General features: G+C 47.8%; 1 protein-coding gene and 1 long non-coding RNA gene across 3 annotated transcripts in view; one reads left to right on the forward strand and one right to left on the reverse strand.

Annotated features, from left to right (window-relative positions):
* The window catches only part of PTCH1 (patched 1), a 77,059-nt gene extending 55,106 nt beyond the window's left edge, over positions 1 to 21,953 (reverse strand). The window contains exons 1-2 of one of the 2 annotated variants that reach the window (XM_060200475.1): positions 21,468 to 21,953; positions 11,403 to 11,595 (exon numbers count right to left, since the gene is read on the reverse strand). In XM_060200475.1, coding sequence (XP_060056458.1) covers positions 11,403 to 11,595; positions 21,468 to 21,470 — 196 coding nt within the window. In that variant the 5' untranslated portion in view covers positions 21,471 to 21,953. Of the gene's footprint in view, positions 1 to 11,402; positions 11,596 to 13,188; positions 14,303 to 21,467 lie in introns of those variants that run through there. The other variant, XM_007539873.3, reaches the window with a different exon arrangement.
* Positions 15,699 to 16,565, forward strand: LOC132540933 (uncharacterized). The gene is made up of 2 exons (XR_009552131.1): positions 15,699 to 15,961; positions 16,388 to 16,565. It is a non-coding gene; the product is annotated as an uncharacterized LOC132540933 (long non-coding RNA).
* Positions 21,954 to 22,869: the final 916 nt, after the last annotated feature.

The raw sequence follows: 22,869 nt of genomic DNA on the forward strand, positions 1-22,869 counted from the left end.
CAAACCCAGTAGACTTTCTCAGACATAAGAAGGGGTTGTGAAAGAAGTGAACCACCTCTCCCCTTGCTTTGCTCCCCTCACCCTTCAATTTGGCTTACAACATATATAAAGGGTGATGCTCACAATAATTTTAAGATGCCACTAAGACAATAGCTTTATTCCCATATGCCCCTGGCTCCCATGGTGTTCAGCATTCTACAAACATATCTGACCCAATGAAGTGACAGTATCCAAGCCACATCTTGCTCTCCTTGGCACCCCAATTCAAGTGCTTTTCTTTGCCAGCTCAAAGTATTAGTTCATCTGAGATTTTGTAGTTCCAAATCTTGACTGTACAGCCAAAAAACAAATGACAAGCCCACTACTGTGCTTACTGCAGACAGAGGCTTATCCCTCTCTTTCCTTCCCCATCTTTCACTAGTCTCAAACAGGAAATGGACCACCCTGCCTCATGGCACAGAGCAGTGTTTACATTGCAGTACTTGACTGTGTAATACATCTGGCATTTTGGGGCAGGATTCCTGAGCTAGGGGCCAGAAGCCTTTAAGCAATGATCAAAATGGGGGGAGGAAATCATGTGAACTGACTTAAAAGTCCACTCCCAATTTATTTGTTTGCATATTTTTGTATATGTTTAATACCTAAACAGTATCTTGGTTGATAAACTGGGGGGAAGTCTACAGTTTCTTCTCAGCTATTTTAACAAGAATAAAGTCTGTGCTATAGGTTCTTCTTTCTACCAGTCTCATAAATAAAGTCTGTGCTAGCTTCTTCTTTCTACCAGTCTCATCCTAACTAGTGGTGTTTAGGGACTCACATGCCATGCAAGCTATTTGGGTCAACTCACACATGGGTTTCAGAGGCAGAAAACACGGTCCTGCTTTACCATTATAAATCTTTCCAACATTGACCTTGTCATTCATCATCAGGTACCTGACTGCACTAACAATATATAATCATATATTGTTGTTTTTCACCTATGTTCTAAACCTCGAACATAACAAAATACTCAGTCTTTAAGGGACTAAGCTCAGAATGTATCTTTCTTTTCATCAAACTCCTGGAAATTACAATGGTCTTGGCAGTCCCTCAACCTAAGCATTGTGTTATTTTGGAAGGCTAATTACATCTGCCAAATTGAAAAAACAAGTGCAGAAAAATAGAGATAATATGGGGTGAAAAAAAAAAAAGCAGCAGCCCTGATGAATTTGTGTGGATTATCTCTGTGGCCACAGAATTTTGGCTGAGATGGACAGGGCAGCAGCAGGGTTACTGCCACAGTGACAGTATGATCACCTTGGGATTGCTTCTTTCCGATAATAAAAACAGTATTTACATAGAAGAAAAAAATAAGAAGCAGCAGCCCTTCATCCAATTTAAGAGAAGAATCTAAGAGGTACAATCAATAGGGCATCCAATTCTAGAATGTGGAAACAAACACCAAGTAATAAAAGTACTTCTGAGGGGCCAGGTGATAGGGCACCTGGTTAAGCACTCACGTTACAGTGCACAAGGATGCAGGTTCAAGCTCCTGGTCCCCACTTGCAGGGGGAAAGCTTCCCAAGTGGTGAAGCAGGGCTGCAGGTGTCTCTCCCCTTCTCTATCTACTCTTCGCTTCTCAATTTTCTCTGTATCTATCCAACAATAAATAAATAGAAAGAAAAAAGAAAAGAAAAATTTTAAAAAGTGTTTCTATTTTAATGACCCTGACCATATCTGTGTAGTTAAAGTTTCCACTGAGAAAAACCCCCAAAAGCTTCTTTCTTCAGAACTGCCATATATGCCTTCATGAAAGCCCTGACCTCTTATGCAAATAAACCATCTAATGTTATGAAGCCAGTCAAAATTTGGATATGGGGGCCAGGTGGTGGTGCACCTGGTTAAGCACACACATTACAGTGCACCAGGTCCCAGGTTCAAGCCCCTGGTCCCTGCCTGTAGGGGGAAAGCTTCACAAGTGGTGAAGCAGGGCTGCAGGTGTCTCTGTCTTCCTCTCCCTCTCTAGCTTGCCTACTCCTCTCAATTTCTCTCTATCTCTATCCAATAATAAATAAATAAATATATTTTTTAAAAATTTGGATATGAAAATCTGTCCTCTCCCATTTCTATTCAGATCTTTTGGCCTTGGTGGGAATTCCAGCCAGGGAGAGCCAGGCTTGGACTGCCCTGGTTTGTGTTTCACTTTCCATCTCAGAAAAGCTCTATACAGGGGTCAATTCTTTCATAGTTAAATATATTTCAGTATAGGAGATACCAAAACTTATTTCATACTCCACTTGTCAACAGAGTCTAAAGTCATTTCAAGAGTTCACAGAAACACTGTGACTCTTCAGACACGGAAAGCACGTCTACTGCAGATGCCTCAGAGTCAGGTCTAGGAACCCCCACCCACACAGGAAGCCTTATGGATGCCAACAGGAGAACTCTGCATCTAGCACCTCCCACAACTGATTTGAAATAATCATTTTCTAACTCTCCCCTGTCAGTTTGTGATTAGCCAGATTTACTGCCACTTCAGATTTCAAACTAGAAATTCCAGAGATCCATGGAGAGCCCATGCTCAGGGGAGTTAAAAAAAAAAAGTAGATGGATAGAGGGAAGGGTGAGAGAGAGATGGAAAAGAGAGGTGAAGGAAGTTCTGGAAGCCAGTGAGGGATACAGGAGATGACAGTATTACAATGAAACAGTATAGTGATTATTTACATCAAACACACATGTTGCCCCCAGCAAAATACACTGTCCCCTTCAGGGGTCAAATCTGGACAAAAGTGGAGGGAGGGAGGCCAAAAAGCACACAGATAAGAGTTCCTTCCCTGCAGAACTGACTCTATTCCTGCCCCCACCATAGAGAAGGCCAGACATGTTACAGCTCAGCCCCAATGGACAGAGTTCCAGGGGTCACAGGGAGGTCAGCTTTAAAGGAGAAATCCCAAGGAAATATAAACATGGCATTGTGGAAACCAGACAAATCTCCTATAGCTTGTCCAGCCAGCGTTAATCTCACCATCAGCTGTGGTGCATAATCCAAACAAATGGATCCGGCAGTTCATACATCTGGAAGCTGTCATCTTATGGAGCCTCCTAGCAGTGTTGTATGTATCTGAAATACCCCATCACCCAACCTTGCTTTTAAATTTGTCAAAGGGTCAAGAGTGGCAGGCCACAAAGAGCTGTGTGTGGGGAGAGGTGGGGGTGGAAGGGCTGACTGCCTAAGGACAGGGCACCTGTGACTGTTATTTTCAAATCAGTTAACTGTTGGGTGCTAATTTGTCAATCACTTTTCCCCTAAATATGAAAGAAATACTACAACTGCTTCTATTTACTAAACCTATTCCTCATTTTTAAAAGTAGATGGCGGACCAAGAAACAGAAAGGAGCTGCACTTGATTCATTCTGTTTCCCTGTCCCTTGTCAAAGGCACCCCAAATGCAGCCCAGAGGGAAAACCAGTCAAGAGATCACACTGATGGTGCTTCTGACCTGACATGCCTCAGTACCTCACCACCCCGTGGGTTCTGCTCTGTAAAGATACCTGGGGGAAAAGTGATCTATGAACATCTGGAGAAAATGAGACCACCAAAGAGCTAACAAAATAAAGAACTGTTATCTTAATACGAACAAAGCCCCGTGATGTCTTCTATTGCCTTTTACAGTGACAGACATTAAAAAAAAAAAAAAGTCTGCCTTCCATGTTTGAAAGTCAGTAAGGCCTTTCTACAACGTTGATTTTATGAAATATAAAACCATGTTTACATGTATGTTAGAATATAAAGCTTTTTCTTCCTTCCAAGGCCTCTTGTACATGTAAAGCTGGGGACTAAAGTCCAGACCGCATGCCTCCTAGTCCAATGCTCTAGCCATGTTCACCCCACCACCACCAACCCACCACTATGGCAATCCATTTGCAGTCACAACTCCATTATTATTATTTAAAAAAAAAAAAAGGAGGGGTGGTAGCACAGTGGGTTAAGTGCAAATGGCGCAAAGTGCATGGACAGCATAAGGATCCTGGTTCGAGCCCCTGACTCCCCACCTGCAGGGGGTCACTTCACAAGATGTGAAGCAGGGCTGCAGGTGTCTGTCTTCCTCTCTCCCTCTGTCTCCCCCTCCTTCCTCTATTTATCTCTGTCCTATCCAAAAACAACAACAACAGCAATGACAACAATAAAAACAAAAAGGGCAACAAAAATGGGAAAAAATGGCCTCCAGGAGCAGAGGATTTGTAGTGCAGTCACTGAACCCCAATGATAACCCTGGAGGCAAAAAATTAATTGATTAATTAATTAATTAATTAAAAAGTTGCCATCTGCATAGTATGAATCTTCCCATCAGAATCTATTATCTGAACCACTGGTTCTCAGTGTGGGTGATTTTGCCCCATCACCCTGCCAACACACTCATTAAGCAATGACTAGAAACATTATTTTTAAATTGTCTCAACTGGGAGGGAGCTACTGGCATCTAGTGGTTGGAGGTCAGGGATGCCACTGAACATCCTACAATGCACTTGACAGTCCCCAGAGAAATATCCAGCCAACCAGGATGTCAAAAATGCTAAAAGTGAGAAGCCTAGCTCTAAAACAAAAGAATGAAACTCACTTATTTTAACACCTGTGCAGCCAAGTGGTGGCGCAACTGGCTGAGTGCACAGGTTATCATGTGCAAGAACCCAGGTTCGAGCCTCCAGTCCCTACCTGCAGGGGGGAAAGCTTGACAAGTGGGAAAATAGGGCTGCAAGTGTCTCTCTGTTTATTTATTTATTTATTTATTACTATTCAGCTCTGGCTTATGGCAGTGTGGGGGAATGAACCTGGGACTTGAGAGCCTCAGGCATGAAAGTATCTTTGCATAAACATTGTATTATACCCCCACCCTCTCTTCCTTCTCTCTCAATTTCTGGCTGTCTCTATCCAATAAACAAATAAAGATAACTGAAAAAAAAAAAAAAAAAAAAACCTGCCTACATCTAGCCAGGAACACTGAAGGCATAATGCTAACAAAGTACAAATCTGGGAACATTTGTACTCACACAAGTTTTATTTATTTATAATATTTTTATTTATTATTGGGTAGAGACAGAGACATTGAGAGGGGAGGGAAAGATAAGAGGGAAAGAGACAGACACCTACAGCCCTACTTCACCACTTGTGAAGCTTTCCCCTTGGAGCTGGGGACCAGGGGCTTGAACCTGGGTCCTTGCACACTGGAACGTGTGCACTTAACCAGGTGTGCCACCACCTGCCTCTGCACTTATTTTTAATTTGAACTCTTTTAAAAAAAATAATTAAAGTCACTACTAGTGTCCTCCCCCTTGTTGAGTTTGACTTCCAAAGACCAAGGCAATAAAGGTTCATTTTAAGGTTGTTACCTTTTTAAGTAACAGAGGCCAGGAGCTGGAGCTTTGGGAGGAAAAAAAAAATCCTTACAGGGGCCAGGTGGTGGATGCCAGAATGATGCTCTGACTCTCATTTTTCTCATTATTAGCAAATAAACAAATGCAGGAGAATAAGGAAAACCCACAGAGAAAGGGGCACAATTTAAAAATAAAGTATTTCCGTTAAGCACAGGTGGCACAAAACGCCAAGGACTGGCGTAAAGATCCCGGTTCAAGCCCCCGGTTCCCCACCTGCAGAGGAGTCACTTCACAAGTAGTGAAGCAGGTCTTTAGGTGTCTATCTTTCTCTCCCTCCCAGCCCCCACCCCATCTTCCCCTCTTCTCTCCAGTTCTCTCTGTCCTATCTAACAATGACAACATCAATAACTACAACAATAAAACAAGGGCAACAAAGGGAATAAATAAATAAATAAATAATAAAAAAATAATAAAGTATTCCCTTTCTGTGGCAGGAAATGCTGAGAGGCACTCTAGGGCCAGGGAGGGCAGAGGCCAAATACGCTATTACACATCACGAGACAGGCAAAGAATATCTAACGCGCAATTCCCTTTCTGTTACCTTGAGGGCCAAATCTTCCGAAGTGTCAAGGCTTCCTAGATCAAACCAAAGAGAAACACCAGACATGCTTCTATCGTGAGTCTTGCCCTGTGCTGTTCCTTCAACAAAGGCATCCCAGTCCCCATTCCTGGTTCAGGTGATGTGTCCTGGGTGGGGGCTGTAGGAGCTGTCATGGAAGGATTCCTGCCAAATGCCACAGTTGGAGAATCTATGGAATAGAGATCTCCTGAGGGGAGGAAGAGTGTAACTTCCACTAACATTTCCTGGTATCTTGTAGCATCTTTGGCCCAGAGCAGGCACTGAGAACATGTACTGGATGAAAAAAAAACCAACTTTTTTTTTTTGTATTAATCTCTTCCTGACCTGCTACCATGACAAATGTTCACTCTAACATTTCACAGCATTTGTCTACCTCACAATGCCATTCACAAGCAAATTTTACACTTATTATTTTTGACTTGCAAGACCTATATGCTGGTATCTCACGTACACTTGACAGATTTTTAAGAGACAATCATATAAACATTCTAGCGAGTTTTTTTAAATATTTATTTATTTATTCCCTTTTTGTTGCCCTTGTTGTTTTATTGTTGTAGTTATTATTATTGTCTGTCTTCATTGTTGGATAGGACAGAGAGAAATGGAGAGAGGAGGGGAAGACAGAGAGGGGGAGAGAAAGATAGACACTTGCAGAACTGCTTCATCACCTGTGAATTGACCTCCCTGCAGGTGGGGAACCAGGAGCTCAAACCTGGATCCTTACGCAGGTCCTTGCACTTTGTGCCACGTGCGCTTAACGTGCCTGACTCCCTCTAGCAAGTTTCATACCTAGTACTATCAAACAAGATCGTCTTTCTTATTAGTTTATATCCATTTTCACACTGTGGCTAATCTACTTTTTAATTTTTTTTAAATATTGGTTTATTTTTTATTGGGTGGAGACAGAGAGAAATGAGAGAGGCAGGGAGATAGAGAAGGAAAGAGACAGAGATACCTGCAGCCCTGGCTTCACCACTCAAAGCTTTCCCCCTGCAGGTGGGGGACCAGAGATTTGAACCTGGGTCCTTGTGCACTGTAATGTGCGCTCAACCAGGTGCACCACCACCTGGTCCCCCCTAATCTATTCAAATTTGTCTTTATAGGGATTTGGGCAGTGGCACACATAGTGCAAAGTGCAAAGACCCGAGCAAGGATCCTGGTTCAAGCCCCCAGTTCCCCACCTGCGGGGAGTGGGGCACTTCACAAGTGAGAAGCAGGCCTGCAAGTGTCTATTTTTATCTCCCCCTCTCTATCTTCCCTCCTCTCTCAATTTCTCTCTGTCCTAGCCAATAAAATGGATAAAATGGCTGTCAGGAGCAGTGGATTTGTAGTGCAGGCACTAAGTTCCAGAGATAACCCTGGAGGCAAAAAAAAAAAAATTTAAAAAAAGTCTTTATAAGGCTACATTTCCTCAGAATATTACATAAAACATGAAAACTAAATCAAAGATAAAGCCTATCAAGCAGGCCCTTTTACTTTACTGGTTGCATTAAATATAAACATTTTTATATTTATAACACCATTTTTTAGCTACCTCTGTATGTGTATTATATCTCATACCACATTTTAATCACAAAAGTATTTTTCTGAACTGTGCCACAGCATTTTTCTTCCCTTAAAACTGTATGCTGGAGAGTCAGGCGGTAGTTCAGCGGGTTAAGTGCATGTGGCGCAAAGCACAATGACTGGCATTAAGGATCCCGGTTTGAGCCCCCGGATCTCCACCTGCAGAGGAGTTGCTTCACAGGCGGTGAAGCAGGTCTGCAGGTGTCTATCTTTCTCTTCCCCTCTCTGTCTTCCCCATCTCTCTCCAGTTCTCTCTGTCCTATCCAACAATGATGACATCAATAACTACAGCAATAAAAAACAAGAGAACAAAAGGGAAATAAATAAATATTTAAAAAAACACAACTATGTTTTCCTCTCTTTTGACACATTTGACTAGGAAAATAATCACCTTTGATTCATCTGGTGTATTTAGTGTAGCAAGCTTACCTGTGAATATATATTGCACTTAAACTGTTTCTGTAAGGAAAACACCATATAGCAAATATCTTTGTTAATCTTGGTAAGGAATATATTGAAGACTAAGAAGTGCAAAAGTAATCTAGATGCTTGAGTTGTTACTGCTTTAAATATAGGAAAAGAAGACACAATTCATGATCTCCACTAGAAGTTTTTCTAAAAATGCTAACTTTATTTATTTACTTGCTTGATTTATTACCACCACATTCATTGATTTATTGCTAGGGCTTGGTGTCTGCACAACAAATCCACTCTCAGGAGCAGTTCCCCTCCCTCCTCTTTTAATTAATAGAGACAGAGAGAAATGCTTCATCATTCATAAAACTTCCCCCCTGCAGATGGGGACCTAGGGGTTTGAATCTGGGTCCTTGAGCTTTACCAGGTAGGCCACTGCCTGGCCCCTCTACTTTGAATTTTAAATTTAGCTAGTGCCTCTCTGGTTGGGTTTGTCTGAATTTATGAATCTGCAGCTTCTACTAGTGGGGAGAATCCAGCATTGAATGAATGGATGAATGAATGGATGAATGAATGAATGACAAAATCAAAGTCATGGTAACAAGAGACCAAGGTAACCTAAATCATTAATAGGTAAGATAGACATAAAGGTAGAGACATGGCCTCTTCATCTGAAAAATGGGACAATAACTTATCTGTTGTATATAAAAACATTATATAAGCTGTCATAAGACCAAAAATAGTCATTTCTTTGAGTTGTATAACTGTGATAATATGTGAAAAATGGTTCATTGCTGAATAAGTAACAGTGCTGAGGAAATAACAGTGGGCTGAAGAACCAGAGAGGCACACTGAGAACAGCGAAAACAGAATGGGGAAATGGCTGAGTGGTCAAAAGTAGGTAAAAGTACTGCCTTAGCTGTGTCACACGGTTGGGCCCCAGCTAGTCTGCCACGAAACACTTTCTCTGCCTTCCAGGACTTGAAAGGAGTTGTGCAATGCAGAAACATAGTTGCTTCTAGAAATAAGCAAGTTAAGAAAATAAAGCACAGACTAGGGAGATAGTAAAGTGGGTTACAAGGAAGCCTTTCATGCCAGAGGCACTAGTGTTTCCAGGTTCAAACCCTAGTACTACCAGAAGCCAAAGTTTAACAGTGTTCTGGTAAAAATAATTAACAGTAATAAATAAAATGTACTGTTTCTTTTCAAACCTTTAAAATTATTACTCAAAAGAGCAAAAAGCATCTTTTGTTATCATTATGGACATCCAGCAAATTTGTTGGATCAAGTAACAGAAAGTGAACATATGGACAAAACTGGGAGGATGGGGCAATTCTGTTCATTTGCTCTTAGAATGTATGAAGCCTGCGAGACTGCATAATAGTTATGCAAAAGGCCTAGAAGCCCTAGAAGATCCCAGGTTCAATCCCAGACACCACCATAAGCCAGAGCTGAGCAGTGCTCTGGTCTGTCATTTAAAACAAACAAATAAGAAAAATGTGTCTGGTAGCTCCCAGTCAGTCTAGTTAGTCAAGCTATTTCCAAACCCCAGCCCTCTGTCCAGTATATAGTTGCATCCTACTCTCACTACTTGGGATGGAGCATATGCCCAATCATCTCAGGCCTTTGGCTGACCAGCTTTCCACCCTAAAGATTGAAGGCTCTCCCTCCTCCATGCCCTTGTAATTTGCCTACCTGCAGGGAGAGAAAAAAAAAATTCCCCTTCATTTAACTTTCACAGCACCACCCCCCACCACCAAATGATCTCAAATCTGGTGCAATTCTATTCAACTCCAGTAGTTTAAATGCATTAATTCGTGCTTGCTGGTGTCTATGGATGCCACACATGCTCGGTATGCTGTTAGCAATATGGTAGATGCTCAATAAAATACCTACTCCTGACAAAGTCCTGTACTGAGGTAAATTTCTCCATGGAGTAAATCCAAAAGAGCACTCAAATGAATCACCAAGCTACTTAGGACAAGAATGTCTTGTGGTCTTAATTATTTTACTGTTATTTTTAATTGTCAGTTTTCCACTAAAGACTGATGCTTGCAAAACACTGCAAGTTACATCTTCAACAAAGCAAAGTCAACAAAATATTCTCCAAGGTTAGCTTTCCTCGCACTCTGGAAAGGGTCAACTGAAACAATTATGCCTATTAATGCCTAGGCCGCCAAATTCTCGTAAGCAGCTCTCACTAGGAATGCTCCAGATACTTTGGTTGGAAATATCCACACAATTACCTGGATCCTCACCATACTTTTATTAGGATATGCCAAGGGCACTAGCTAAGGGTTAAAATATTTCCAAAGGGCATGGTAGTAGTTACTTCTCAAATAAATGGTTTAAAAATCAAGCAACGTAAACAGCAAAAACAAACAAACAAAAACCCCCCCAAAACTTGGATGTAAAATGTTTGCATTTTGGTGGCAGGGTAAAGGAGTTATTTTAAGTCTATAATGCTCAGAAACAGGCGTCATCAAAGACCCCTAAAATGGGGAATGTAGATAAAAAGACTAGCAGAACCCTTTGGAGAGCTCCTGTGGCCTCTCCCTTCAAACCCACGTTAAAAAAAATTCTTTCTGCTTATGAAAGCAGCCTTCTCCCCAGAATAATTCTATTTAAGAATCCCCCTACCCGCGAAGAAACATTAATCTACTTTACAAACATCATTTCCAATCTGTGCTTTACTTTTGCTGCTTTTTTTTTTATTTCAACTCCATCTTTCCACACCCCCCTTTTCTTTTTGTACCTTGAGACAAATGTTTTTTCCCCGCGAGTTGAAAGTTGTCCAAAAACAGGACCACACACGCCGCCGCCTCCGCACGCCTGCGCTGCACCCGCCCCCCCCCCCCCCCCCCCGCCTTCCCAAGCGCGGCGGCCGCCGCCGGGGGCGCGCACACTCCCTGCAGGCGGAGGGGTGGCCTTCCTCTACCCCCCACCTCCTCTTTCTTTGGACGCCGTGGGTGGGGGTGGGGGAAGGAAGGGAGCGGGGGAGAAGAGCCAAAGACGCGGAGGCATTCCCCAGGCTGCGGCGGCGGGCGCGGCAGAGGGGTGCGGCGGCGGTGGCAGACCCCCAGGGCCCCCCGGCCGAGCAGAGTGGTCCATCCTACGGAGGGGCCGCGCGCCCCAGCCGGCCGGGCCCGCCGCTCTCGCCCCCAACACCTAGCACCGCGCCGCGCCCCGACTAGATTACAGCGCGGCCTTTGTCGGGCCGGCCTGGCTCCCGGCCAGACGCCCAAACAATAAACAATTCCCCCTGGTGCAGGCAGGGGTGGGGAAGGGGGGGGTCCGCTCTCTGCCGAAGGGCTCTAGGTGTATGGTGGAAATATCTTCATCCACGGGAAAGGAGGGGAAGGGAGCCCGCAGGAGGGGGGTGTGAGGTTGGGGGGCGGCGGGGCGCAGCGGCGGGCGCTGGGTCTCTTACCTTCCACCCACAGCTCTTCCACGTTGGTCTCGAGATTAGCTGCCTTTAATCCCACAGCGAAGGCCCCAAATATGAGGAGGCCCACAACCAAGAACTTGCCGCAGTTTTTTTGAATGTAACAACCCAGTTTAAATAAGAGTCTCTGAAACTTCGCTCGCAGCCACAGCGGCGCTTTCCGGCCAGTAGCCTTCCCCTGAGGACGAAGCAGAAGGGAGGAGTGAGCGCCGGGGAGTCGCGGCCCGCGCGCCCACGCCCGTCTGCGCGCACCCGCCCGCGGATCCCGCGACAGGGGCGGGGGGGGGGATATGCCCTAGGGGCTGGGCCCCAGGAGAGTCAGGGGAAAACAATTTTTTTGGAGGGTAGGGGGAGAGTCATAAATCAAAGTTGGGCTGCAGCGTGGGAGCGGCACCTCTGCATCTGTTGGGGCGCCCCCACGCGCGCCACCCCAGAGTGTACTTTGGGGTGCTGAAAACCTTGCAAGAGGAAGCAGAAATGAGAAATAGCACGCATCTCGGATAGTCACACTGGACCCGGAGTGGGAGGGGCTCTGCAATCCCTGCGAAGAAAGCCTACGTTTAAGAAAAAAACCCAGCAAGGTAGCGCGCCTACCCTAGCCTTTACACCTTTGGGTGTACCCTGTCGGAGATGAGAGCTACGAGACTAGCGCGCTTTGAGAACAACGTCTGGAGGAAGGCTCCCATGTTGACTCCCAGCCCGGCAGGTTAGCAAGTGGAGATCCACGTGGTGAGCGCGGCTGCCCCAGCAGGCTCGCGACGCATTTCCATAGCGTTGGGAGACGCTGTGTGAGCTGAATTAGGAAGTGGGGCAGCCATCTGCAACTTACGACACTATTTGTGATCGGAAGAGGGCAGCCACAAGGATCTTTCCCTCTTCTCCTTTCCTTTCTGGTTAAACGTAAAATGCATCCAAGTGCCTATGGGAAAGGCCCAAGCCGGCGCCGGCGGGGGTCCTGGTGGGGTGCAGGAGACTCCCGACGGCGGTGTCCCCCAGGCAGTGGATGCGGCCCCGGCGGGCCCCAGTCTGGGTGCTCGCCTGCCCCGGATTCCACACATTTCAGCGAGCCTCGTAAACACAATGAACCGGGCTGCACGGCAGACCCGCACAGCGGATTTAAGGTGGCAATTTGTTTACAACTTTCCTTGGCCCCGCACTCTAAGAAGAGGTAGGTCAAAAATTGGACAAGAAGTGGGAGAACTACATTCTTCCTAGAATACTCTCCAAGCTTGCAGCGATCTCATAATTAATAAAGGCAAAAGCGGTTGCCAAATAAAGAAACCACCTTTATTTCCCCCCCCCCTCCCGCCACTCTCCACTCCGCCTTCCCCTCCAAGACGTTAAGAAATGTGGCAGCATTACAGGAGTTTAGGCTGCACTTAAGGGCATGGGCAAGAGAGGAGAGAACTACTGGGCAGGGAGCTCGGAGTTACTGCTGCACTGTGGTTGCCCTAGAAGGTGGTCTTAGGTGGATCGCTTTCCAGTGCTCCGGAAAAGGCACGCCGGGAGGGTGCGTGTACACCCACACCACACCACACCACACCACACCACACCACACCACACCACACCACACCACACCACACCACACCACACCACACCTCCACCCCCAGCGGACCTCAGACAGCCTTTTCTTCCCGGGACCAGAAGGGAGGGTTAGAATTTTGCAATCCCCACTTGTCTGTAGCTTTCCCTAGAGAGGAGGGAAGCCCAGAGTGATCCCTGAGAAGGAAGAGGGAGGAAGAATGGGAGGAGAGGAGAATCTGAAATGCACCTTGGAAATCTGCTCCAGAGCAAAGGCGGCGTCGCAATAGCTGGGCCGGTGCAGATAGTCCCGGTCCGGCGCGGCGATGCGGCGCAAGCCCCCGATCCGTCTGCGCCTCCCGCCGCCGCCGGCCGGCCGACCCGGGGCCCCACCGCAGCTGCCGCCGGGGTCCTGAGACTCCGCGGCGTTCCTAGCCGAGGCCATGTTGCCGCCGCCGCCGGGAGAACCGAGCCTTCCCGGGCGGCCCCGCGCGCTGCTGCGGCCGCTGCGGGCTCCCGGCACGCCCGGGCGCTCGGCTCGCGAGGAAGCTGCTGGCCGCCGGCTGCTCGGGCTCGGGCTCCGGCTGACAGACCTGCCGCTGCTGCCGCTCCTGCTGCTCACACGGCGGGCGCCGCTGCCGCTGCAGCCACGGCCACTGCCGGGGACTCAGACCCTGCGCCTTCCATTGCCACATTGCGCGGGGGTCCCGAGGTCTCTGCGGCCGCCGCTGCCCACATCCAGTTCGCGGGAGGGCGAAAGCCGGCCCGCGGTGCAAGCCTGTCGGTCGGCGGTCCTCGCGGTCCCCAGCTCCCCCTACCCGCCCCGCGCCCCACGCCGCGACCCCTTCACAGCAGAAAGCGCCGGCAGCTCCCCGCTGCACCAACCGGCCTCGCTGGCCCCTCGGGCGCCTCCCGTGTGGCTGCAGTGGCCGCGGAGAACAGGCGCGGAGCCGCCGCCGCCGCGGGGTCCCGGGGCAGCCGGCGTGTCTCAGCGCTGCCGGGCTGGGGCTGCCGCCGCCGCCGCTGGCGGTGGCGGCTCCTGAAACTGCTGCTCGGGCTGCTCGGGCTCTGGCTGCTGGGTTCTCGCTGGCTGCTCGGTCCTGGACTCTGCTTTTTTGTGCTCTCTGCCGACTGGCTGGACCATTCTGCCCCCGTGCAACGCGCCTCTCTGGCTCCCGGGACCTGGGGACTCCGCTCTGTGTGTGTGCAGCGGGCAGCGGCCGCAGCAGCTCCTTGATTCAATAGATGAGATGGAAGAAGAAAAAAAAGAACTCTCTCCATTTGGAGAAAGAGGAGGAGGGGAGGGGGTGGAGGGGAGAGAGCGAGCGAAAGAGAAAAAGGCTGGAGCTCCCGCCCCCGGGGCTGTCAGATGGCTTGAGTTTCTGGGACGCGATTGGCTAGCAGAGGGCAGAAATTACTCAGCAAACATGACTATTATTAGCTGCTTAGCAACAGCTCACCAAAGTAGAGAGACCACCCAGGTAGGCAACCCCAGTGTGTGCATCCCAGGCTTCGGGGGGAGCCTCCGAGAGCTCCAACCTTCTCGCATGCAATACTTCCATTAAGGAATGCTTTCCCCCTCCCCTTTCCTTTCTTATTTCTTTCTTTTCAACTGTGTCTTCTTTTTGTAAGACGGCTTTTGCTCTCTCTCTCTCTCTCTCTCTCTCTCACACACACACACACACACACACACAAACACGCACACACACATTTGCTTTGCGAAAGACACTTAGGGGGAAATGTAATATTTTTTTAAGCGCTTAAACAATTTCTGAAATTCCTCAAAGAAAATCCTTTCAGAGGCACCTTGGCCTCAAACTGCAGCAAATACTGGGAGGTCCGGCTTGAATTCCCAGGCCTGCACCAATAATGACAGGGTAGTGGATAGTGCGCCAGTGTGTGCCAATTTTTTTTCCCTCCCCTCTTTTCTTTTCTAACTAAAGAGAAGACTTGAGCTCTCGTAGGGAACAACGCCTCACATTTAGATAAACAAAATAGAAAGTTAAAGAGGAAAGTAAAGGCGTTGAAAAAAGCCATCCTTTCTTAAAATCCGTCCTCCTCCCTCTGACCCCATCCCCCACTCCAGCAGTCCTGGCGTGAAGGAGTCAGTATTTTATAAAAGTGGAATCCAGACAACCAAAGCAATCTCGTGGAGTCAGAAGCGGTTTTATTTGAATCTTTAATGTGACATATGTGAAATAGGAACAGAATATTTTTAACTGTTTACTAGTTTCTTTGAGAGACAATTTCCTAAATTTTCATTTATTTGGACCCCCTCCTTATTTAATTAACCACAGACTTTTGTTTAAAGTGTTTAAAACTCTTTTAAACCCTCAAACCGATGCGCATCATGTTATATTTAATAATAGCGTGACGTAGAATGAATAAAAGCTTTGATGTTACATTCATTCGAAACAAATTGTACGCTGATTGCATGGACAGTGTCACCAAGACATCTCAGGGATTTGCTTCCAGGAAGAGAAAAAAAAAACCAGGAGCTTCTCTGAAGTGCATCCTGGTGCCAGAGATATTAAACTTCCTACATAGTTTCTCTTTTTAACATCAAAACTTTTTTTTTAAAGTGGAATTTTATTTTTCATCTTTTTAATTATGGAGTTCCTCTTCAGGTTAGGGACCAGATCTACAAAACTACGATTTTGCTTATTTTATTATTTGGGTTTTTTTTTTCTTTCTTTTTAACTTTATTTTTCAGGGGCTGAATTACAGAAGGGACTTGCGGCAGCAAGAAGCCAACTGAAGCCGTGAAATGGGGCAGTGTGGCTTTAAGATGCACACGGTGTGTGTTCATTGAAGAAAAAAAAGAAAGAAAGAAACCCAGATGGAGGGAAAGGGGGAGGAGCGGGGGGAGGGAGAGGCGGAGCTCTCGTGTCCACGTGACCCAGGGCCGGGACAGCGCGCGCGCTCGAGAAGCTAAAGCGCCGGTGCCAGTTCCGATGCGCCCTCCCGCGCGCGCGTGCCCGAGCGCCGAGACTTCACGCCCCCGCGCGGCCCAGGTCGACCAGGTAGGGAAGTCCGCGTGCCCGGCAGGCGCCGGCAAGGTCCCTGTTTCCAGCGCGGCCTCGCGGGAGCCCAGGAGGAGCGCGCGGGGGCCCCGCCGGCGCGGACGGACGTGCCGGACGCGCCGTAGTACATTCCTGGAGGCGGTCCGGCCTCCTTACGTTGCCCAATGCTCGAGAAGCCTCCCCGCGGCTGGCCAATGGCTGAGCGCACGGGTCCCTTCCCATTCAGCGGCCCCCTTCTCCAAAGGGATTGCAGCGGGGCGCGCTGGCCACCCGAGCGGCCCACGCGGCTCCCCCGGGGGGCCTGCCCGCCAGCCCTCTCCGCCCCCTTCCTTCCTCTTCTGTGGTTTCCTCCTCCTTGCTTCTCTCTCTCTCTCTCAATCTCGCCACCTTCTCTCTTTAACTTTTTCTCCTTGGTTTCCCTGCAAGGTCTTGCCCCTTGGATCCCGGGCCTGCAAAACGCGTGCGGTACCCCAGCAGGGGCAGGGCATCCTGCAGCACAGAGACAAAGACGACAGAAATGTGTTGGAGGGGTTCGACGGACTCAGAGGAGGACCCGAGCACCCGGTCAGCGCGGAAATTCAAAATACAAACCTCCCAGAGAGCACGTGGTTTTGTGTGTGGCTCTGGGAAGATCTGTTAAAACCCAGAAGGGAACATAGCAATGTGCCATTGAAATGACACTCCGTTAAAAAAAACAACCTAGAGCTGGAAGACTGGGCTCAGACAGGGAGCAAATTTAATCTTTGAGCAAAATCCTGATCTTTATTTTGTTTAGTACCTAGCACAAAGTAGGAAAAGTGATTTATTGTTATGAAATTTTCTTCCTGAATGGTTCTGTAGACGTTTCAAATCAAACCATTTCATACTTGCCGCCTGAAGTTTGACTTAAGGGTGGTATCCTTAGTACTATATGTCATATGTGTGTGTGTGTGTGTGTGTGTGTGTGTGTATGTATGTATATATGACATGCTGAATGTCAGGGCAACTGTAACCACAGAGAGGTTGCTATATTTTTGTCTTCAAATTATTTTAGACAAAGTATTATTTTCCCTAGTCTTTATTTCTAGCAGTCTCGGTATAACTAGTGGGATTATGAAATTCTCAAATGAAATTACAGGCTATGTTCATTTAATGTTGCCTATTACTCTCCGTACGCAGCTGCATGTCCTCTCACTAAGACTGTTCAATATGCGTACCATTTCAGTGGCAAAGCTTCTTCCACTCGGGCTCATTTCCTTCAGTTTGACTTAATTCCTAAACGTTTTGAACATTGATCTCTGGGTTTTTTCAACGCCCTGAGCCCCCTCACCCGCTGTTTGATAGGTTAACTTTTCAGCATCTCAGACAATGGGTCCGGGCCTGTAAATTCTATCCATCGGTTCCAGGAGGCACCCCCCACCCCCAGTCTGGGCTCTAACAAGTGCTGTCTTAATCTCCCCACCCCCACCCCCACCCCGGCGGCTTCCCCTGTGGTCTGCTTTTTTCATACATAGAGATGAATTACTTTGAGGATCTAATTGGCCTTGTTTCTGTAACGTTTTAAGAAAGGGAAGAGGAGCCAATGTAAAAGCCTGCTCAACTTGGGTGGTCAGAGCTGAGGCTGCCCCCAATTTGCCTCATTGCTGATGCATGCGAGTGCGACATTCCCAGTGATAATGTTGTTCCTAATCAATCTGCCCTTATTTACATTTGTAAGCATTGTCAGCTTTAATATGCATGCCCTGTGCAGGGGACCGCTGTGCCATACCGGGTTTGTTAACTTCAAGTAACCACAAGAATTCCACAGACCTGAGGTAGCTGCCTGGGGGGGAGCCAAGCCTGTAAAGGTGTCTGCTGGGAAGACAGACCTAGTGGTTCTGCAAGGTGGATCCCCTCCTGAGAGTGACCAAATCAGTGGGAGAGCTTGGGGCCTTTTCAACCAGCAGGAGTTGCTGGCCCTTTTGGAACAGCAGTTAAGTGTTCCTTCCTCCCCTCCCCCACCTTACTTTAGCGCTTTTCCATTTTGGTCCAAGATTTCACTGGTATCTCTATTTTTCAAAACACATTCCTTCAACTTTTAAAATAGGATTTCCTAGTATCTTCTCTTCTTTTATGGTCCCATAGGTCAAATGTATATGGCTATGCTATATACATCTCAAATGTGACTTCCAATTATTCAAATTATGACACTTAAAATAAAACATCTGCCCTTTGTGTGGACATTGCAATAATGGACAATTGTGGGAGCTGATCATAGTGAAGAAATGAGAAATCACAATGACATTTAGCTCTCATGGTTACTCAGATCCAACCAACCCACTCTTTGAAATCAAATATTTACTTATTTGCTTTGAAAAGTACAAATGACTAATGGGGTAAATATATTAAATAATTTGACCCTTGAGTCGTATTATAATTTTATCTACTGAGCCCAATACTCTTTTCCACAGATGCAAAGATCTGCAAATATGACATTTAAGCCTTTCATCTTCATTCCTTTTGGTAGAGTGGGATGGGAAGAACTGGGTATTGACAGCAGTCTACAGAATGAGTAATGGGCCAGAACCTGGGCAATCCAGCAGGTACCTAGGGTAAGTTAAGTCTTGACTCAGTTCAAGACAGTCTGCCACTACATTTTCTTGCTTCCCCAAGAATGCCTTACTATTTTCTCATTGGCAGCTTTGGTATTTATTCAGAGAGTTATGGCAGAAAAATGATTCTAAACAGTTTCAGGGGGAGAAAAAAGAATGTCAGCAGCCACAGAATAGAGAGACCTCATAGGCATGATTTCCCTCTCCACACATATATACACACCTCTCTCCCTTCCACCTTCCTACTCCCACCACCCCCCTCCCCAGAACTGGAGAAAAGGGAACTAGCCAACTTGTCAAAATAATGCTGCTAATTACCCCTGATCTCCTTTAATGGGAAGCTGCTCCCAGTTCCACAAAGGAGTAAATGAGGGGTCTACAGCTTAAACCCAGGAGTACTGGCATCCTTTGAGCTTGTAGTGTGCATAGGAGGTGGGGGGTAGGGGGCGATGTTAGTAAAGGAGAAATGACCTGAGAAGGTTCCAGCATCTCCACATTTAGCAAATACTAGCTTGGAAGAGGAATTAGACTTTATCCACTGCCAAAGCTATTGGTATTCTCTTTCCTGGGAATGTCACCAACTTCAGAGAAATGCTCAGAGAAAGCCTACAATGAACTTGAAAGAAAAACCTAGCATTGACTCTTAGATTGATTTCCCTTTTTTCTAAATAGCTTTTTTAGCCAAGTGACTATAATGGATAGAGATGTATTGTGATAATGTGTAGACTTTGCATATTTTCTCTCCATCTCTCACTTGCCTCATCTTTAACTCCCCATCTAATATATCTATATCAAGCTTTGCCTTTGGCAGAAAGCACACTACTCATTTTAGTGATCTGCCATTGGGTCTTGCATGAAAAAGAAGCTGAGCAACATGATCCCTTTGACCCACTGCTGGAACAACAAATTTATTAGAGATATAGGCATGAGAAATGAAAGGGAAGTAAAACAATTCCAGCTTATTGTGTGTCTTTCTTTCATACTGCTAATCCGGTTTACACATCACGCCTACACATCTCAATAGGGCTTTATACACTGTGGTAGAGGCGGGAGAAAATAAAAGGTGTGTGTATGTGTGTGTGTGAGAGAGAGAGAGAGACAGAGAGAGAGAGAGGATAATAAATAAGGAAGACAACTATTTTAATCTGTCCTGATTTGCCTCATCAGTTTATCTGGAGGAACTTGAAAACAATTTGTAATAGCAGTCTTTTTGACAAAATAGTTTGAAATGGTGCTAACTTCTATTCAAATAGCTGTTATCTTATGACTAGATTATAGCCAGCAATTAGATACACTTCTCAGAGTGAGTCTGAAATGAAGATAATACCCTAAATTGAGAATGGGCCTATTGGTGTCCACCTTGATTCAACATTTTAATATAAAAAGATCTTGACCTCAAAGGCATTTTACAGCCTTGTGGAAGGACGTGGATGACAAATGGAACACACACAAACTCACAATTGAAAGCCCCTTGTTTTACAACATGGGTACACAATGCACCTAAGGCAACAATTTATCCTGAGGTACCACCCAGAAATAATAAGTTACAGTAACAATGGATGACACCAAACAGCATTGTCTTTCTTTGTGGAGGCAATTAATTGCATGCTGAACTCCTAGACTCCCCCACCCCCAAAGTTGAACACACACACACAGTCAATGCCCCCAAAGGACAATTGCAAATAAACCCTTCAGTTATCCAATTATTAATTATTGAAAGCCACCCATTGAGAATCTTCATTATTTGTCTTTTATATTTCTCTTCTCCAGGGAATAAGAAAAAATAAAAGGGGAAGAAGATGGCCTAGTTTAAAAAAAAAAAAGCAGCTTTTGGGGGTTTCTTTCACAGCAAACAATCCCTATGATTGTTTTTTAAGTGACAAAGTTGAAATGAAGAAACTTTGAACTTGACGACTCAGTCGCACACTAGGAGTCATTTAAAAACATGAACTTCAATGCCTGTAAACAGACATGCACATGTCAACCCAGAGAAACAGACACTGGAGGTCCAGGGGTCCCACTGTTGGCATCAGGCCTCAAGGGGATTGGATCAGTCTGGTCTATCTCAGGGATTCCCTGAGGCCACACAACCCTCTCAGCACCGGGATAGCTGCCCACCTCTTTAATGGGTGCCAGGCACCAGAAAGCCCGATTCCGTGGGCGCAGCAATCAACACATACCAGTCTACCAGTGGCTCCTTCCTGAACTCAGAGGACCTTCTGCACCCCACTCCACTCCCCACCCCCACCCCCCCCCAAAAAAAACCCTATCCATTGCGGCGGGGACAGGACAGTTGAGTTTTGGGTCTCCCCCTCGCCCTTGGCGGTGGGTGGGTGGGTGGGGGCAGTGTCACACTAACCAGGCTTCCCTGCCCGCAGCAGAAAACTAGTTGCGACAGTCCCGCACCACACCCCCCAGCTCCAGCAAGATGGGAGCACTGGTCCCGGTGCGTGCGCGCCTTCAGCCTGCACCCTGCCCCCCCACCCCCCGGCTGTCATTGGGTGCGCAGCAGCCGTGCCAGCTCTGCCTCCACCGGCGAGTCGGGACCCACCACCAGGCTGATGAGCGGAAGCCCAGGTAGCGACCCTTTCAAACGTGAACGTGGGATCCGAGGGGGGCTCGCTCCGTGAGAATCCCCCCCACCCCGCCCTCCGAGGGGCGACTTGCCGGCCAGGTCGGCAGAAGGCGGCCCCCTCCCCGCTCCGCCCGGCAGCTCTCGAGGGGGCGGGGTGCGGGGCGCAGGCGAGAGAACGTGGAGGCGCGGGGCAGCCGCTCCCGCCCAGCGGCGCAGCCCTCCCGGCTCCTCGGCTCTGGCGCGCCCCCCTCTCCGCGCGCCCTGCGCCCTGGTCCGCCGCGCCGGGGGCCTGTACCCCGCAACCCCCGGGCGCACGGCGCGCTGGGCCAGGCGGCGGCGGTGACGCGCGGGCTGCACTCACCATAGCCGGCCGTCAAGCACTGCCCGCAGCGCGGTGCCGATGGCTCGGACGCGGGGCTTGGCTTTCACATCAATTCTTTTTTTTTTTTTTTCTTTTGCCCCTTTGCCCCCCTTTCGTCCTCCGTCTCTCCTTCTCCCCGACTTTCCTCGTCTTCCCTTAGTCTTGTCACTGGGGGCCTCTTTGTCTTCTGTGTCTTTTCTTCGTCGTCTTCTCCCCCGTCTTTACAAAAGGAACGGAGAGTGTGGAAACCCCGGCGCTCTCGGCCGCCCGAGGCTTTCGGCGGAGTGCGGCGCGGACTCACAATTACAAGCCTGTTTGTATTAAGCAGTTCCATGGCCCTCGGCGTGGGTGGTCTGCCGCGCCATAGGCAGGACCTGTCAGGGTCACGTGACAGATCCGAAAACTTTACCCCTTTACAATAAACTCAAGGAAAGCAAAGTAAACTCCAGGAACGTGCTATCAGCACAGCCCTCCTGGGTAAACAGGCGCTCCCCTACCCGCCTTTCTGGGAGGCGCCCAACCCAGCGAGCTCCGGCGAGCCCAGGCCACCCCCCCCCCCCCCCCCGGCACCCCCCAGCCCCCCGCGCGGCCCTGTCTGCTGGGGGCCGCCTGGCGGGGGCGGTGTCACTGCCCTCCACCTCGCCTCCCCCCCCCCATCCCACTTTGTTTCCTCCACCCACCACCACCCCACACACGTTATTTGCTAACTTTTAGCTACTTGCCCAAACCCTGGGCAAATGCTTGGGGGAACAGGGAAGCGCTCTCTATTCAGCATCCCTAGCACCCCGGACAATGTGGGGTGTGTCCAGAGCGCCAGAGAACTACACTACCTTTCATGCCCTCAACTCTCAAAGCCCTTTTCCTTCTCAGATTCCTATGGAAGCCATGAGAAGCTGAGAGCATTCTGGTTGACAGGCCAAAAGGCTGACAGGGAGGCAGGGAGCCAGGGAAACCCAGCAGATACCCCGCCACCCCCCGCCAGGAAATGTTCAATGCACCAAACGTCTGTAAATTCATGTCACTTCTGCTGGAGGTCCCTGGGACGTCCTTACTTCTGAAAAGACCAAGGTGGAGTCCCTTGGAAATCAAGATTGGTAGCTGGCTGAGGGATCACTAATTGATATTTGCTTTCCCCCCCCTTCCAATTACTGTGGTTTTTGGGGTATGCCACCCAAATGCTCCCACCCACGCTGCCTTCCCAAAGGAGACAAGCTGGGGTGGTTGGGTTAGAGGAAAGTGTTGTGCAGCAGTGGAGAAAGACTCTGAGCCTTTTGTTCTAAATAGAAAGTCCTTTCCAGGAATGACCCTGCTACAATATTTAACATTTTGATCTGTTCAAATCTGCTGAGTAGGTTGTGTTTCATACACAGCCACAAGGACAGCTTTATAAATGAAGATGAAG

This window comes from Erinaceus europaeus, chromosome 10, assembly GCF_950295315.1.
Source record: "Erinaceus europaeus chromosome 10, mEriEur2.1, whole genome shotgun sequence".
In the NCBI taxonomy this organism is placed as follows: domain Eukaryota; kingdom Metazoa; phylum Chordata; class Mammalia; order Eulipotyphla; family Erinaceidae; genus Erinaceus; species Erinaceus europaeus.